Raw genomic sequence first — 16,778 nt, 5'->3', positions numbered from 1 at the left:
ATTGAAACGCTATACTCCCCTAAATCAATTTCCCGAAAACCGCTCTTTTAAAAAAAGTATCACAGCAGATACATATGTAAGTTAATAAGACAGAAATGAGGGGGGCAATATGCAGTTCAATCCATTGTTTATTGCATCTCAGAGGGCTTACATGCACTGGGAAGCGACATCATACACAAAATAAATTAAACAAAAATAAAATTCTTGTAACTCATCCATGAAAATGTTTAATGTGATCTCTTTTGTACAATCTTACATTTTAAACAGTCCGTTTGAATGACATAGGAGATATATGACTGTATCTCTAATGCAAATAGCATGTAGTCCAAAACCAGGTCAATACACAGAACAAACACTCTAACAAAAGACAATGTGGATCAAAATGTTACAGTCTGGGACACTACAAATCCTTGATGCCAAAGAAGAGAATTCAGCAAATTGCAGTAAGCAGTGAAAAATACTTGTTCATACCCAGAGATTGAGAATTTGGGCTGTCAAACACAAAAGCAGATCACTTGTTTAAATGATAACTGTTCCATCATACAAGACTGTCCAGAGTTTGGATCCATGCCATCTGTTGTTAAAAAAAATTGAAAGGTTTTATTTGGCTCCTATTGAATTTATTGGTCTGCACAAACGGGATTAAAAAAAATATACACTGCACGCAATAAAAAGTGCAATTGTTTCATTGAGGGGCAGAGTTAAAATGTGTTTCCATGATAAATAACGAAAGCTTTTGGATGTAAGATTTGTCCTCCACTAGCAAAACAGATCATCAATAACAGTAGCCTTGCCTTACTTGGGCCGGACATCATTAAAGATGAGACAACTGACATAAACTAGTAACATGGAAAAATAAGACACAAATAATAAGAAACACAGAGCCTCAGTTAGATGTTTCAATGTCTCCAAAGCCCACACAATTAATTTCATAACATACAATTTAATTATCTTTTTTTTTTCCAGATGATGACAGAATGACACTCACATTACTCCTCACGATTTCATGTCAGATTCACATTGATAGTTCTCTTCAACAGACATACAGTACAGAATAGGTGTACGTAATTGTCAAACACACCAGTGGTGTCTATGTACATCCATTAGGACCTTTTTTGTAAACAGGACACAATATAGTTCTGAAAAAATTACGGGGACTGAATTAAGATCACTCACCCAATTAGAGCAGAACAAAGAAGGCCTCCTCCCCCTTTACAAGGAGGCAGGGGACAAGACCAGGTGGAACTTTGGACATCAAAATACAACCATGAAATAAATCTAATCACATACGCCTTCACTTTCACTCAAAAACATTTTCAGATTTTATTTTTTATTTTTATTTTTGGAGATTTTGCTTGAGACAAAAAGTTGAGAACACCTTACATGAGCACGCACTTGGAATTCTTTTTCTCATATATATTTGTATACTATTTATAATCCGCTATGGTTCACTTTCACAGTTTGTGCTACAACATCACACAGGAGAAGGAAACAGAACATAGATGGATGAGAGAGGCTCTTATCATGTCGAGAAGGAGACAACGGAGAGAGAATGGCAGGGCCACTGGCATCTTGACAGATGTCGGGTAAACGATGGGCGCATTCCAACTGTTGAGAAAAATATCTGTGTCTGCAAGACAGGATAGTCTGCCCTCATTATCTTATTCAAAGAAATAATTATAGGACAGTATATTTTCCAGAGTGCTCTTATATGCAGTACATACGGCATTTCCAGAAATATTTTCAAAAAGCAGGCCGGGCCCATAAAAAACTGGGCATCGTTAAGAGAGTTTTTCCAGGTGATGACATCATTTTTGCCTAGATTTTTTTTAAAGTGCCAATGTTCAACCGGTATCTTCTTAAGGGTGGGAAAGGAAAACCGCTTAAGGTTGAACATGAAGAAACAACTAGGCTAGTGTTGACAAATTACAGATCTTGGTTACACTTAGGAGAGAAAGACTTTGATTAGGTTACGTTGTGTTTTGTTACGATATCAATGAAAAATGTCTTTTCCAAAAGTATTTTTTTCTTGTGTTCTGAAAACACTGAAATATGACTAAGGCAATTCTGCGAGGTGGCCGACGATATGCAGAGCTAATAGCGTACAAACTTTTCCAGACATGATTTTGTGTTGTAATTGCTGCCAATTCTTATTACTACAGTGGTACGTCTGAGAGATAAAAATCTTCATGACTCTTTCAGTCCACTTTAAAATGTCACTTTCTTAATACAGACTGCAACATACCCTCCTTTCATTTGTGTTATAAGAAGTCCTTAAGGTCGAGCTCTGCCAGCGGATCCTTGGGCTTTTTGGGACTCTGGCTTGCAGGTCCAGGAGAAAGCTTTAAAAAACATACAAAATAAAAAAATACACATGTACCCTAGGCATAAGTTGACCAGTCATAGAATAATGGGTAAAATTATGTACAAAAATGGACAAGAGTGTTGATATTACTCTGTGCACTCCATATGCACGCAAAGACATGATGAGACCTGCTGGTTTAATACTGAAGTGTGAAATCCAAACATTCATGTTTGACAGAAGAAGTTCCACAGTGTGCTCTTACTGATGCCGCAGCTCCTCCCGGTGCAGCTCCAACCACGCCAGAGAAGGAAGGTCTCATCATGGACTGACCCATCATGGGCTGCATCATGGGAGCTCCTGGCCCTCCTGCAGCAGGCTGAACACAAATTCATGTACTTCCACTTGACTCGCAAGACCGCCTCGTGAGGGACAGGCGTGTGGCATGAACCAGTGCATACGGGATAATGCAGTACAGTGTAGCCAAAGGGGTATGAGTATCACAAAGCGCAAGAGCAACACAGTACAAGAGAGGGTATTCTGGGTTCGGAAATCCTGGCACGCTACAAGCTAAAATTGAAGAGCGCTGGTACTCCATACTGGTGCGTACCGGCACACTAAAAGCACTGCCCAAATGATAAATATGTGTTGGTATTGAGTAGAAGGTAAGAAATCTGTCACATATCCTGGTCAAAGCATAACACACGGCTGGTGCTCGCCACTTGGAATGCTGAAGCGGAAGTGGGCGGGGTGAGGTGAGGTGGGTCAAACCATTTTTTAAGCGAAACGGGGAGTACCGTATTTATTCATATTTTCTATTTAGATACCGTGTGTGAGTAACTTTCCTCACCATGCCAAAACCAGGCTGTGCACTCATTGGTGGCACCATTGCTCCACTAGGAGGCGCTGCTCCAGGTCCACCAGGACCCACACCAGCCTGGTTGGAAAGTCATATTTTGTCAAAGAACATGTGTAGTTAGGTCGCCCCCTACATGTATGGATGGGGTAAGAGGTTTGACTGTCGAAATTCAAAGCTATTCTCACCATGGGGACACCTGGTGTGGTCCAGCTTGTGGGGGCCACATGAGGGGTCCAGTTGGCTCCTCCAGTCAACTTCTTCTCACTCTGGGGGTATCTACAGTAAGATTATTAGTAGATAGGTGGATGGATAGTAAGAAAAGGAAGGCAATTTCCATGGGAACAAAGGTTGCCTTTGTCAAAAAGTTGGACAGTGGTGAGAAAATGACTAATGTTGCACATGCCGAAGGTGTAACTCGGTCAATGGTCAATCCCTGCCACCTCAGCATTCTCACCTGAATGCCTCCACACACCTCTTCCTCCTCCTCCACAATTTGCTTATTTCATTTTATTCTTTTGATTGTGGTGTGCAGTATTGTTTAAAAATGTTGAAATGTTTAATGTTTTATGTACAGACAGTGTATGTGTAAACAGTATACAGTGTATATTTATTCATAACAACATCCGAATTTAATGAAACGTCCAAATCGGCCATGATCAATTTTTTCTCCTTTTTCTTTGTTTTTTTTTTCAACCAATGTTGAGAAAATAAGAGATTATTTCATTTTTAGTAACAAACGAATAAATGATACACTGATTCACCATGGACGCAATGAGCATACTTACTTTTTCTTCACTCCCAGGTCTAAAGGGAGAAAGAAAAGAAGAAATCGAACGTTAGTGTTCATGTAAATCAGTGATGGGTAGGACCAGACAACAAATTTACCTCCGACCAGGTTGGCCAATGAAGAGTCAAGATCCCCTGCAATGGTTTTGGTTGGGGGCGGGGTTGCAGGTGGAGCAGCTGCAATGTTTTCAACTGTGACGGGAGTTCCCATGCTCCCTGCTGCACTTCCTGTCGTGCTTCCCCCGGTGCTCTGCGGCGTAACGGCGGGCATCAGCAAGTCACCTAATCCATCAAACACTTGAAGAGAGGGTAGGAAAGGCATGACGTTAAAAAAAAAACACTCCAGATTACATGTCTGTTAATCCCCAATCTATCTAGAATGCAGGCAGTGGGCAGATGTCAAACCCGACAGTATAAGGCGAGGGAAACAATCCAGCTTCAAGAGCAATGTTGAACAGGTACAAAGAGTGGGACCACATTTGAAGAGTCAAGGGGGGAGCAACAGCAACACACTGGCAAAATGTACACCTCAAGATGTATTTATTTATTTATTTATTTATTGTTACATCAAGCACTGATTTACAACCAGGTGTCCCCATATGTTCCTTTCATGTAGAATACGGTTTCCCTTTGCTTGTCCCCGTCAGTAAAAAATGATGCTTAATTTTGAAATAAAGAGCAAACAAACTTAATACAAATATTGTATGATCATCTGTTCCACAGATTTTATGATTACTATAACAGGCAATATGATCTGCAAGATGAACTATTTGGAATTGCTCATTATAATCATTGCAATATATGGTGCCCAATTCATTGCAATGTTATCATGCAACATCACTATCGTCTGCATCTTTAATGGCATTTGGATAAAAACCAACACTAGAGATGACTGGGGGATAGTAATTCCTGAACGCAGTTTATTTTGTCTCATGCAGGAGACACTCAGGGATTATGATTACATTTTAAACATGCATATTATCCTAAAAGAAAAGGCAGACTTCAAAAAGTGCAGATGCTGCAATGCACTGTGGAGTTCAACTCACCAATTACACATTAGAAGAAGCAAGCAAGAGGAAGCCAGCAGAGAGAAAGAGGTGAAGATGAAGGAGGTGGGGGAGAGTGGGTGGAGCAAAATAGAGCGTGTGTGAAGCACAAGACAGCAAAGCATGTGTGACATTGAAACAAGATAAGAGAGAAATCAGATCAATCATAGAGACAGAGCCATGGTGAGAACTTAAGCGGTCAGCAACAATCGTGGTAACATGTCACACTGTGTCATCCATGCACCAGACAAGCTCTCAGCAATAAGTGCAGCAACCTTTGACTGACGCCCAAATTGCTCAGTTTCATTGTACGATACACTTTTACATCTACTAGTAATCAAGCAAGAATGTTTAAGCGATATCTTCAAAAGGTTCACACCACCTTTTTTTTTAAGCTACTACCATTCCTGACATTAATTAAAAACTTTAAATGCTACTTACTTGAAGCATCAAAGCCACCAGAGTGCGCCAGTGGGTTTTTTGCAGGTTCCGCTGTGGCAGGTATCATTGGTACAGCTGGCACAGAAAGTGAACCCAGAGCTTCAAATCCCGACTCAAGAAGATCATTCTGCACTGGAGCTGGAGCCAAGGCTGGAGCCAGGGCCGGGGCCACGGTGGGTGCCAGGGTTGGGGACATGAGGTCTAATGAACAGACAGATAGAACTGTGACCACTCTTTGCAATAACATCCATCCATCCATTTTCTATGCTGCTGGTCTTCATTCGGCTCGTACTTGAGCCAGCTGACTTCTAGTGAAGTACAGGTAGTGTAAACATGAGAGGAGTCGCAAGCCAATCACTCTGCTAGCTTAATGCTAATGCATAATGGGAAATTCACTCGATTTGCTAACAAATAGCTATTTGTGGTGATGCTATCACACTTTAAGGAATGGGTATTCTTCTTCTTCTTATAATTATTATTATTATCAATGGTGGAGCAACAGACGTAGAGAAACAATACAACAATATCCACAATCATATTTTCTTCATTTGCCCACGTGAACGAGTATAATTGCAGATTACTAAGTCACTTCGAGTAGCGTTCTTTGTTTGTGTCTTCATTACCGTACTGTTGTGCACACTAAAAGCAGGCCCACTGAATCAATCAGGACGTGCACACTGTTCATTTTTTATACGTTCTATTCAATTATGTCATGACTATATGCTGTTATAAAGTAACAATAAAAGATTCTATGGTACTATTTTAGTGATTACAATTGGCATTCACATTCATTTTAAGGGGGGGGGGGATGATGAGATGTTGACATAAAAGTGTTTTAAGCGATGAGCTAGGTCTCGTATCTCAAGGCACCCCTATGTATCCATTTTCAAGCATACTTGGGGTTCAGCATCCTCAGATTTACTTATTCACTGAGTTTTTTTTTCAATGTTTCAAAACTATTTTTGGACTACTTACTCAAGATTTTTGTGGCACCCCCCCCCCCCCCCCATTTTTTTTCTTTCAGTGCAATGATAATGGTTGTCAATTATTCGCAAATTTTCACTATTCGCGCACTGACCTGGTCCCTACTGTCTAGAATAATATTGTGTAACCGAAAACAGTTGTACCTCCCAGCAGGTCGCCTCCAGGTCCCCCAGGAGCAGAGCTCTGTGTCTCCTTCACAGAGCCACCGAAGGAGTCTGGAGGAACATCCAATTTTCCACAATGAATCAGAGGGTGCAAAAAAAGAGTGAGTAGTCAACACAAATACACAATGGCACACTTTTGAAAATATTGTTCAAGCAGATATTTCCAGACATTGAATCTGCTAAATAATGGAGGAAACAAGTTGATCACTATACTGTATATTCGGATGTTTATATACATATACGCACACACACACACACACACACATATATATATATACATATATATATTATATATATATATACATATATATATATATATACATCCATCCATTTTCCGAACCGCTTGATCCTCACTAGGGTCGCGGGGGGTGCTGGAGCCTATCCCAGCCGTCTCCGGGCAGTAGGCGGGGGACACCCTGAATCAGTTGCCAGCCAATCGCAGGGCACACAGAGACGAACAACCATCCACGCCCACACTCACACCTAGGGACAATTTAGAGCATCCAATCAGCCTGCCATGCATGTTTTTGGAATGTGGGAGGAAACCGGAGCACCCGGAGAAAACCCACGCAGGCCCGGGGAGAACATGCAAACTCCACACAGGGAGGCCGGAGCTGGAATCGAACCCGGTACCTCTGCACTGTGAAGCCGACGTGCTAACCACTGGACTACCGGGCCGCCACTATATATATATATATATATATATATATATATATATATATATATATATATATATATATATATATATATATATATATATATATATATATATATATATATATATATATATATATATATATATATATATATATATATATATATATATATATTTATTTATGTGTGTGTGTGTGTGTGTAGAGAGAGAGAGATACACACACACACACACACACACATACATACACACACACACAAACAAACACACACACATATATATGACGAATGATGGACCTGGCAACATTTTGTAAATTGCCTACCTCTGGTTCTTAGTCACGTTACTGTTGAAATTTACCAAGCCAATGTTGGGAATTCCACCCTGCTGGAGTCCTTTCCACCGTATTCGTCATCGTAATTAATTTTTTAAAACAACATATATCAAATCTCTTCCATGGTTTTATATTAACTTGAAGAATTGGAAATTAATACAAGGATACATGGGGTTTTTTTGTGCAAATGTTTTTTATGATTTGGTGTAATTCGGTGCAAACATCGTAATTCACAATGAAAGACACTTGTTCTCTTGTTTACTCTGACTCTTCCTTCATTTTACTGAAGGGCAAAAAATCCATGAAAAACAGATGCAGTGTAAGGCAAGCTAATGCTGTTGAATATAGACAATATTGACACTTGGCGATATATCTATCCATGTCCCGAAATGTTTTTAGGTGCTTGAGCGATAATAGTTCATTAAGGTTAAATATGTCACCCATCTCATATGGTGTTAAAATGTCAGAAACTTATGAACACATTTCCAAAATTCATCACACTAAAAAGTTCCGAATTGCCAATAATGGCCCATATACTGGATGAACAATGGACTTAGTACACCATGCTAAATTATTATTAAGAGCGCGCAGTGTGTGACATACCAAGCAGGTCAATAACTGGGGTCGGCTCTGCTTTGGGTGGAGAGGAGGCCTCAGTGGCAGGAGCAGCAACAAGAGCTGCTGTCGAAGCAACAGGAGCTGTAGCTTGAGCTGAAGCAGGCGCAGGAGCAAGGCCAGGAGCAGGGGCAGCGGCAGGTTCAGGAGCAGGGTCTGAAGATGAGTTGAAACAGTAAAACAGACAAACAAACAGGCAAATTAAAGGCCCATTAATATTCATCGTATATTTTTCTGTGGCTGCAACATTATTATCACGACAGGCCTAAAATTCGATCGCAAAGGAAGCGAAGCAAGAAAGCAGGCCCTCATGCATCTCTACCACCTCTTTCATACAGGGCTGGTCATGACGAGTGGAGGCTTGCTGCACCCTTCATGAACAGAAGGAAAACAGAAGGGATGCCATTAAAGTAATGCACCTGAACTCACCAGTGACAATGTCTCCAGACGGAGCCGGCTCAGGTAGAGGGGAAGGCCCGCGTGAGACAGCAGGGAGGTCTAAGTGACCAACGCAAGCAAGAGGCAGAGTGCGAGAAAGAAGAAAATGGTGGAGGTTGTGGAGCAAAGAAAAGTATTAGCATAGCGGTAGAATCAGCTCAGGTTAAAAAAAGCAGCCTTAGGGAGAACACCATGCTCGTGAGTTTCATGCAGAGCTCTCAAATCACTATGGGGGAAAAACAAGATGTGTAGTAGGAAAGGACTACGTATTTGACAGGCGTGGAGGAATGGGAACGAGAAGAGATGGAAAAAGTTTCACACACAGACACATATGTATCACATCCTGTACCTGCACCAAAAAGGTCTACACTCGGAGTGGTGGCAGCTTTGGATTCTGTGGTGGGACTTTGCTCAGGCATGGATTCAAGCATATCTAGGACAGACAACATATGTACATTCGGATTTTAGTTCAGCGCAAACACAATGAAGACTGAACAAGAGAAATGTGGGAAAGCAGACAATGGTCAGAGAACTTTAAATGCAATGTAAAAAAAAATCTTATTATAAATCAAGGGAAATATTGCAAGCTTTGTATTTGTTTGAAAATGTTATGACTGTACTTGTGAATGCATACTAATTGGCAGGTTTAATCGAACATGCGACAGTCAACATTGACATGGAATGCAGCACTTTTTTCCTTTTTTTGTGCATACATACGCAATAAATTCCACTCGAACTAAAGTGCAAAATGTACAAACTTGACATTATTTCTCTGCTGTTTCTGTCAGAAAATTCTGACATGCAGAAGACTCATCTAAATGGTGGTCATTTCTGTTAGGAATCATAACAAGTGGAACCATCTCTGCAGATAACGAGATATAATGACCAACAATTTTATTTATTTATTTTTGGGTGTGCTCATGCTTAACCGCATGAGAGTTAAAATGCTTGTTTCAATGGCCAAAGAAAGAGAATGAAGGAAAAGATATACACCGTGTTCTCCACCATCCAGGGTAGCGAATAGTGAAAATCTGTACAAAAGAGATACCACGAGATGGTAGCAAAGCACTACTTTTATCGAAATGAAGATCCTGATCTCACTTCAACATACGATAGTTCCTTGGGATCAAGATGCCCCAAGATGGCAAAACGTTCCTTCTGTCTAAATCAAGTCCCTCAGTCAACTCACTTCAACATCTCTCATTGGCACCAATATGTCATAAAATGGTGCCGTAATAATGCTTTTATTGCATTGGCCTGAGCACAAAAAACAGCGAGTTTTTCAGCGAGTAAGCATTGGTAGGGTTGTAAAAATATATATAAAATGGGGACCAATATTGACCCACGAATATGCGCCGGAACACTGTGTAAAAATTTTAGATACAAGGAACTATGTTGTATTATCACCAATGTCACTGTTTATGACATCTAGGGTAAGACCAAACAAGATCAAAACATCTTCATCATCATAAAGCAGAGGGATGCGGAGAGCATAATGAGAGCAAAAGGACATTACCACCAAAGAAATCTAGAGTTGGAGCGGCAGCAGACTCTGTGGTGGTGGTGTCTGGGATGCTAGTGGTTGTGGTGATAGAAGGGGTGGGGGCGGTGGCGGGGGCGGCGACAGGGGCAGCGATGGCCAACGCCTCACAGGAGGTGGGAGGGGTGATGGCAGTGGTGCCCGTTTCGGTGGGTCTCATAGCGAACAGGTCCAGCCCTGGTGTAATGTCTGCACTCCCTTCGGTCGTAGCAAAAGGGTCTTCAGCAGGAGAAACAGGTGGAGTTGAAGGGTTAGGCGTGTTTTGATGAGAGAAGAAGGGAAGGAGGTGGAGGATCAGAACATGAATAGTAAATCTGTGAAGCAAGGTGCTCTTCATGAGAATTGGAAACAATGAAAGAACCAAGCACACAAACACACAACTGGAAAACTCATATATATATATATATATATATATATATATATATATGTAGAAATATATACAGTATATATATCTCCATCCATCCATTTTCTAATCCGCTTATCCTCACAAGGGTCGCGGGGGTGCTGGAGCCTATCCCAGCTGTCTTCGGGCAGTAGGCGGGGGACACTCTGAACCGGTTGCCAATTAATCGCAGGGCACACAGAGACGAACAACCATCCGCGCTCACACTCACACCTAGGGACAATTTCGAATGTTCAATCAGCCTGACATGCATGTTTTTGGAATGTGGGAGGAAACCGGAGTACCCGGAGAAAACCCACGCAGGCCCAGGGAGAACATGCAAACTCCACACAGGGAGGCCTGAGCTGGAATTAAACCCGGTACCTCTGGACTGTGAGGTCGACGCGCTAACCACTAGACCAGCGGGCCACCCACAATAAATCAATCAATCAATCAATAAATACCGGTAAAAAAATATTTTTTTGTCCTCTCTCTCTCTCGCAGCCCAGTGTTCAACTGTTTACTGCGTTGGCCTCACAGTGCAGAGGTGCAGGGTTCGATTCCTGTGTGGAGTTTGCATGTTCTCCTCCCGCGTGCGTGGGTTTTCTCCGGGTACTCCGGTTTCCGCCCACATTCCAAAAACGTGCATGGCAGGCTAATGCAACACTCTAAATTGTCCCTAGGTGTGGGTGTGAGCGCAAATGGTTATGTGTACCCTAAGGGTGGCTGTCAACAAGTTCAAGGTGTACGCCGCCTTCTGTCCGAAAACAGCTGGGATAGGCTCCACTACGCCCCGTGAACCTTGTGAGGATAAAGTGGTTCAGATAAGCCATGGAAGGATGGGTCTCTCTATCTATCTATCTATCTATCTATCTATCTATCTATCTATCTATCTATCTATCTATCTATCTATCTATCTATCTATCTATCTATCGACAAATAACAGTTTCATCATTCATTCATCATTCATTACAGCATGGGGAGACTCGTGGCCCCTGTGACAGTGTGGTCAACTACCACTGAGTGTCGGAATTTAGAGCGTGCTCCACGGTAACGCCATAGTTGGGTGCTCCAGCACTTACCAAGCTAATGAACGTATGTGGTCACTGTGACGACTTACTTTCATAATCACGTGCCATAATTAATAGCCTTGTTTGAAAATAGCACTTGCACATGTTAGTGAGGGGTGTGGTTTTGGTCAGTGACTGGGGGGAGGGGGAGGGAATTCATGAAGTGAGGTGAAGCGCCATTCAAATCTTGCTTGCGACCTACTCCAACTGTAAAGGGGTTTTCTATCATTTTCTATAGAGGGAAATTTTTACACTACAGGTACATTCAAAGAATAACCTACTCGTACTAGCACACGTACACAATTTGTGTGTACAGTCATACAGTTTAAATAATGTTCTTATCAGGGCTCCAGACTGCCGCTAAATGGTGGAATTTTGCCCCTAATATTTGAGACAGTGCAAGTAAATTTTTCATCTACTCACACATGTGTAACCATTGAATTTGCCGATTTCTTTCTTTTTATTATTCTTGAATACTTTTGGTTGCTGACAAACTACTGCTCCATACTTCAGCCCATTTACCAGAAGGATAATAAAAATGAGAGGAAATCTTAGCATTTACACAAGTCGATTTGAAGTGTGCGCCCCTAAAATTGCATGTTAGTGGCCACTGTGCGGCTAGTACAAGAGTTAATCTGGAGCCCTGATTAAACAAGAGGCAAGATAGTTTGCTAGTAGACAGTACAGTACTTGGACAACCTTTTGCACAAACATATACATGTACAGTCTATAATACAATACTGTGTACACTGTATCCATATATTAATGTACTTGCACTATTTTTTTCACCCACCAGATTCACCAAATGCATCAGTCGCGGGACCCGCAGCCACGGCGGCAGGACCATCTCCTGGGGAAGGTGCAAACGCATCTAGGATATCACACCAACACAAAACCAAACAACACATGGAGAAACAGATGGAATGGACAAAAAATGAGAGGTAAGTATTAGGGAAAGGCAAAGAATACAAGACGTATGCAGCCCAACAGTCTTTTTTTATTTATTTATTGCACCCTCTGATCTAAAAGAGGAGGAGAAATGTAAGGGGCTGCATAATGTTGTATTCATTGAGATGAAGCAAGTTGTCACAAGTTGCTTGTACTTGTGACAAGAGGGGCATGTTAAGTTCAGGGATGGGCAAGGTTCATTCTGTCTTTGACAAAGATACTACAACTGGTCAATGGATCTGACAGGAGGGAATGTGATGTTAGAGACTTTCGATTAGGCTACACCTCAGATTATTTTCTTTCACAAGAGGCGGGCATTTCGTCAGTACTGACAAATAACAAGAAACCTAAAAGCGCAAGCGTCGATTCAAGTAACGGCGGACCTCTCAGTCCGTCGCTGACAGACGCCCGTTTGGTTGACGACTGACAGAAACACCCTGGCCTGTCTCGCGTGTGTTTGCTCGTGCGCGTGAATACAGTGGGGTTGCTTGAGTGGACTGCAATGACTATATATGGAAACGGTTTGCACATCCTTGTACAGTAGGTGGCAGTATGCACCAAAGAGATGTTATCTGTCAATAAACAAAGTGAAGAGGGGGAGGAAGAAGAAGAAGACTCGTTCAGCCTGACAGATCATGGACTCTACCCTTTGCCACAATGCGGAGCGGAAATTTACAGATGACGGAAGTACGATTAAAAGAATGATGCAGGACTAATGATTACAGTTTGGTTCAAATAGGTATAATGACGAACTGATGATGACGGATGGGTGCCGAGGCCTCCTCCAACGAATGATGAATGACGGACCAGCAAAATACTGACACGCCCAACCCTGCTTTCGTGTTGACTGTAAACATCACATGACGGAGCCAATAATAGCTCAAGAAGATCGAGATGACAAAGACATGTTGCTCTTTGTATTTTGTTTCAGCTTAGTGTATCAATCCTCAAGGCTAGTGTGGTGTGACCGATCCATCTTCTTTAACAATTATTTGAATTTCTACTATCTTCTAATGATCTTTGAATGTTTTGAAATGGTTTGACTTCACGCTCGACCTCATATCTTTGGTAGTTTCAAATAATTTTGACTGTTCTACTGCCAACTTGGAATTTAACTACAAATAAGTTTTCTTTGTGATACTGTTTTTTTTTAGAAATCAGACATGATCATATTGATTTTAAGGATTTTTAAAAAAATCCAGAATAAAAGTCCATATTTGTTGAAAAAAAATCATCAAGGGTGCGAGCAAATGGGGCAAAGCAGCATATCTGAAAAGTGTGAGTCATAGGCCCCAGCACGCCGGTGACCCTTAGAAGTGGCTCAGAAACTGGATGGATGGATGTTCCATGCCTGCTGGAGTAATAGTTGTGCATTCTTCATTTCGCCAACAGGAGGACAAATAAAATCCCTGTCGTGACTCACATTTTTGGGATATACACATGGATGATTCAACGGTCGATGTTTGGTGGTCTGTGCAACAAGCTGAATGACAGAAGGGCATCATGTCAGCACATTTGTGCACAGAATCAGCAAACCATGAGATGTAAAGTATTGGATAAATGGTAGGGGTATATGTGACTTTTTTTGCTTTTATTTAACTAGAACGCCAGGTGGCCCAGGCATACATGGATAACGACAACAATGTAAGAAGGCAAGTGGTAGCTGAACACTGTGATGGGACATTGTGATTTTCTTGGAATTTTGAAGACTGTAATGTAATGTAAACATTTTATAGTTGATAGTAGAAATAAAGTGTTGCATATTTAATAACTATCATTAACATAAGCAGTGTCTTCACATTTTTTTTTCTTATCATACATGACTACATTGTTAAAGCCTTGTGCAGATGAGCCACCTGGCTGTCGACATTTTCAACTGACTAACCTCCAAAAAAGTCGATATCCCTAACTGAAGCGGTGGTGGGAGCTGCGACAGGCAGGGAGGTCGGTGCTGGCATGGTGGCAGCAGGAGCAGCGGTGGCTGCGGATGCAGCCACTGCAGAGGCCGCTGCAACATCAGTAGCAAGCTCTTTCTTTGCTTGGTTAGCCTCAGAAGCGATATTACTGGCAGCGGGAGTGGCTACATGGATAATGCCAACAATGCACAGGATGGCACACAGTCAAAACCCCAAAGGAGGAAAAAAAAGGAATTAGAAGTGGGGAACAGGAAGGGTTTTTTTTCTTGCAAAGATTATAATAAAGGGAACTCGGTAATCAGTGCTGTAATTGTTAAGATTCATAACATACTTGGGGAATGACATCACAAGATTACTCACCATCGGCCAAAAGATCTGCAACAACAAGAGACAGACAAAAAGTTGACCGTAGATGGATGACAACATGAACGTATAACAAGGACAGTCTTTGGAAATTGTTAATTAATGCAAAGCCAACATCACGAAAATTTCGTTTGTGACCAACACATGTATGAGCCCCTACACACGGGACCATATTTACTTACGTAATCACCGCGGGACATGACGTTGTGTTTTGCGTACAGGCGTGTCACTTCACAGACACATTACGTTCACATTAGTTAAGCGTTTATCAACAGTTTACTAGATTTGCCAATTCCATTAAGATCAAGACGACTCCTTTTTTGTTCTTTCATTCCAGGAACGTGAGCACAGGCAAGACCCGACGGATGAATTCTACAATCACCAGATTACAAGAACTGCAAATGTCTGTGTGTTCTTCGAGTTCGACTTTGTCTGCTAGGCTCAAATTTGTTGTTGTACATGCTGCAAGAACTTTCTCTCCAGTGCGCCTCTGAATATTTCCGCTGACCCACGTTGCTCCGCAACTCCAAATGTGGCCGCAAGGGCCACATTTTACTTTTGCAACTTCTTCTTGCCATTTCTTTTTTTTTTTTTAATGGTGATATAGCCTGGGGGGGTAGGGTGGGGACACTATTTATGATTTTTAAATCAAGCTCAGGAATTTTCTGATAGTATTTACTCACCTCCCCATCCAATTGTAGTAGAAGGTGCTGCCGTCCCACCAGCTGAGGACGAGGACATTGGATCTAGGTCCAACAGGAAGCCATCATCCAGGGCACTAGACCCAGAAAGAAAGAAAAAAAGAGCAGCAAGCAGCTCGATAGGTAGATCTTGTTAAAGATGTTAAAAAGAAAGAAACAAATAGAATGTAATAAAAGCATAAAATTCCATTCTCTTTCACTGGACATTTTGTGGTGTAAAAAATGCACCACAGAAAGAACCAGTTCACATCCAATCTGTTGCAGAATAAATTCAACCTGAAATAAATGTAATGGCACTTACCTGCTGGTGGTGGTTGTGGTGGGATTTACAGCTGTGGGTGTGACAGAGGGTGGTGGAGGTTTGACGGGCGGCCCGGGGCGAGCAGGGGGCCCCCTGGCGCCGGCGGGTGGTGCAGGTTTGGGTGGTGCAGTCGATGGGGCAGTAGTTGCTGAGCTGTTCGTCGCCACTGTGTCCTGTTTACAGACCACAACGTAAACAACATGGTTAAGTTAGGTGGCATTTTTGGATGCTAGTCAACATGTTCCGGTAATTCGCAATGAATGAAGGTGATGTGTACTTTGACTGTATTTCTAAATTCATTCTTTCTCACTGTGTATCCATACCGGGGTCTCGCTTAGTGGATTTAAGGCAAGGAAGTACACTTTGGAAACATTGTAAAAATTGTCCCTGCGCAGTAGAACAGGTGATTTGTCCACCGAGACGAAAAATAATGCTAACAATTATAAATGTAATACAAGAAACAGAATTAAACTTGCATATTAAATACAGCCTTATAATGTAACAAAACATTGTCATATACTTCATCCTCAGGACATTTTTGAAAATATTGAATATCTTAATATTTCAAGTGCAAAGGAACCCCATGTTTGTTTGTTTGTTTGTTTATTGAACATAAAACATATATACAGTAATAATTTTGAACATGAAAAGCGCAGCAATTAATGATATTAATAATGTCTTACCTTGGTGGGCGACCTGTCAAAACAATAATAGCATGCAAGTTAGAAAAAAGGCAGAGTGACATATTGCTAAAGTTATTGTCTGTGTTATTAGACAGGCAGAATTTCAAACACAATTCATTTCGGAATCATCTGTGATTGATGTCATCACATTGCAATGCTAACTCATTGCATTTTGGACCCATTTCCACTTCAACTCAGGATTTTCTTACACGGACAATTTGGACAACGTGACAGTTGTCCAGCCAGCCTGTTTTCC

At 41.5% G+C, this 16,778-nt stretch overlaps 1 protein-coding gene across 1 annotated transcript in view; it reads right to left on the bottom strand.

Moving 5' to 3' along the window:
* Positions 1-110: 110 nt before the first annotated feature.
* snap91a (synaptosome associated protein 91a) overlaps positions 111-16,778 on the bottom strand; it is a 39,644-nt gene continuing 22,976 nt past the window's right edge. The window contains exons 11-29 of the mRNA XM_086113804.1: positions 16,523-16,535; positions 15,840-16,012; positions 15,521-15,615; positions 14,835-14,849; positions 14,444-14,638; positions 12,404-12,481; positions 10,135-10,377; positions 8,968-9,051; positions 8,610-8,678; positions 8,169-8,336; positions 6,562-6,633; positions 5,435-5,635; positions 4,047-4,244; positions 3,947-3,965; positions 3,347-3,437; positions 3,153-3,239; positions 2,568-2,681; positions 2,246-2,342; positions 111-1,630 (exon numbers count right to left, since the gene is read on the bottom strand). Coding sequence (XP_085969930.1) covers positions 2,262-2,342; positions 2,568-2,681; positions 3,153-3,239; positions 3,347-3,437; positions 3,947-3,965; positions 4,047-4,244; positions 5,435-5,635; positions 6,562-6,633; positions 8,169-8,336; positions 8,610-8,678; positions 8,968-9,051; positions 10,135-10,377; positions 12,404-12,481; positions 14,444-14,638; positions 14,835-14,849; positions 15,521-15,615; positions 15,840-16,012; positions 16,523-16,535 — 1,996 coding nt within the window. The 3' untranslated portion in view covers positions 111-1,630; positions 2,246-2,261. The remainder of the gene's footprint in view (positions 1,631-2,245; positions 2,343-2,567; positions 2,682-3,152; positions 3,240-3,346; positions 3,438-3,946; positions 3,966-4,046; positions 4,245-5,434; positions 5,636-6,561; positions 6,634-8,168; positions 8,337-8,609; positions 8,679-8,967; positions 9,052-10,134; positions 10,378-12,403; positions 12,482-14,443; positions 14,639-14,834; positions 14,850-15,520; positions 15,616-15,839; positions 16,013-16,522; positions 16,536-16,778) is intronic.

This window comes from Hippocampus guttulatus, chromosome 6 (genome assembly GCF_054856545.1).
Source record: "Hippocampus guttulatus isolate MCC_2025c chromosome 6, RoL_Hgut_1.0, whole genome shotgun sequence".
Classification (NCBI taxonomy): domain Eukaryota; kingdom Metazoa; phylum Chordata; class Actinopteri; order Syngnathiformes; family Syngnathidae; genus Hippocampus; species Hippocampus guttulatus.
This window is presented reverse-complemented; position numbering and strand designations above follow the sequence as displayed.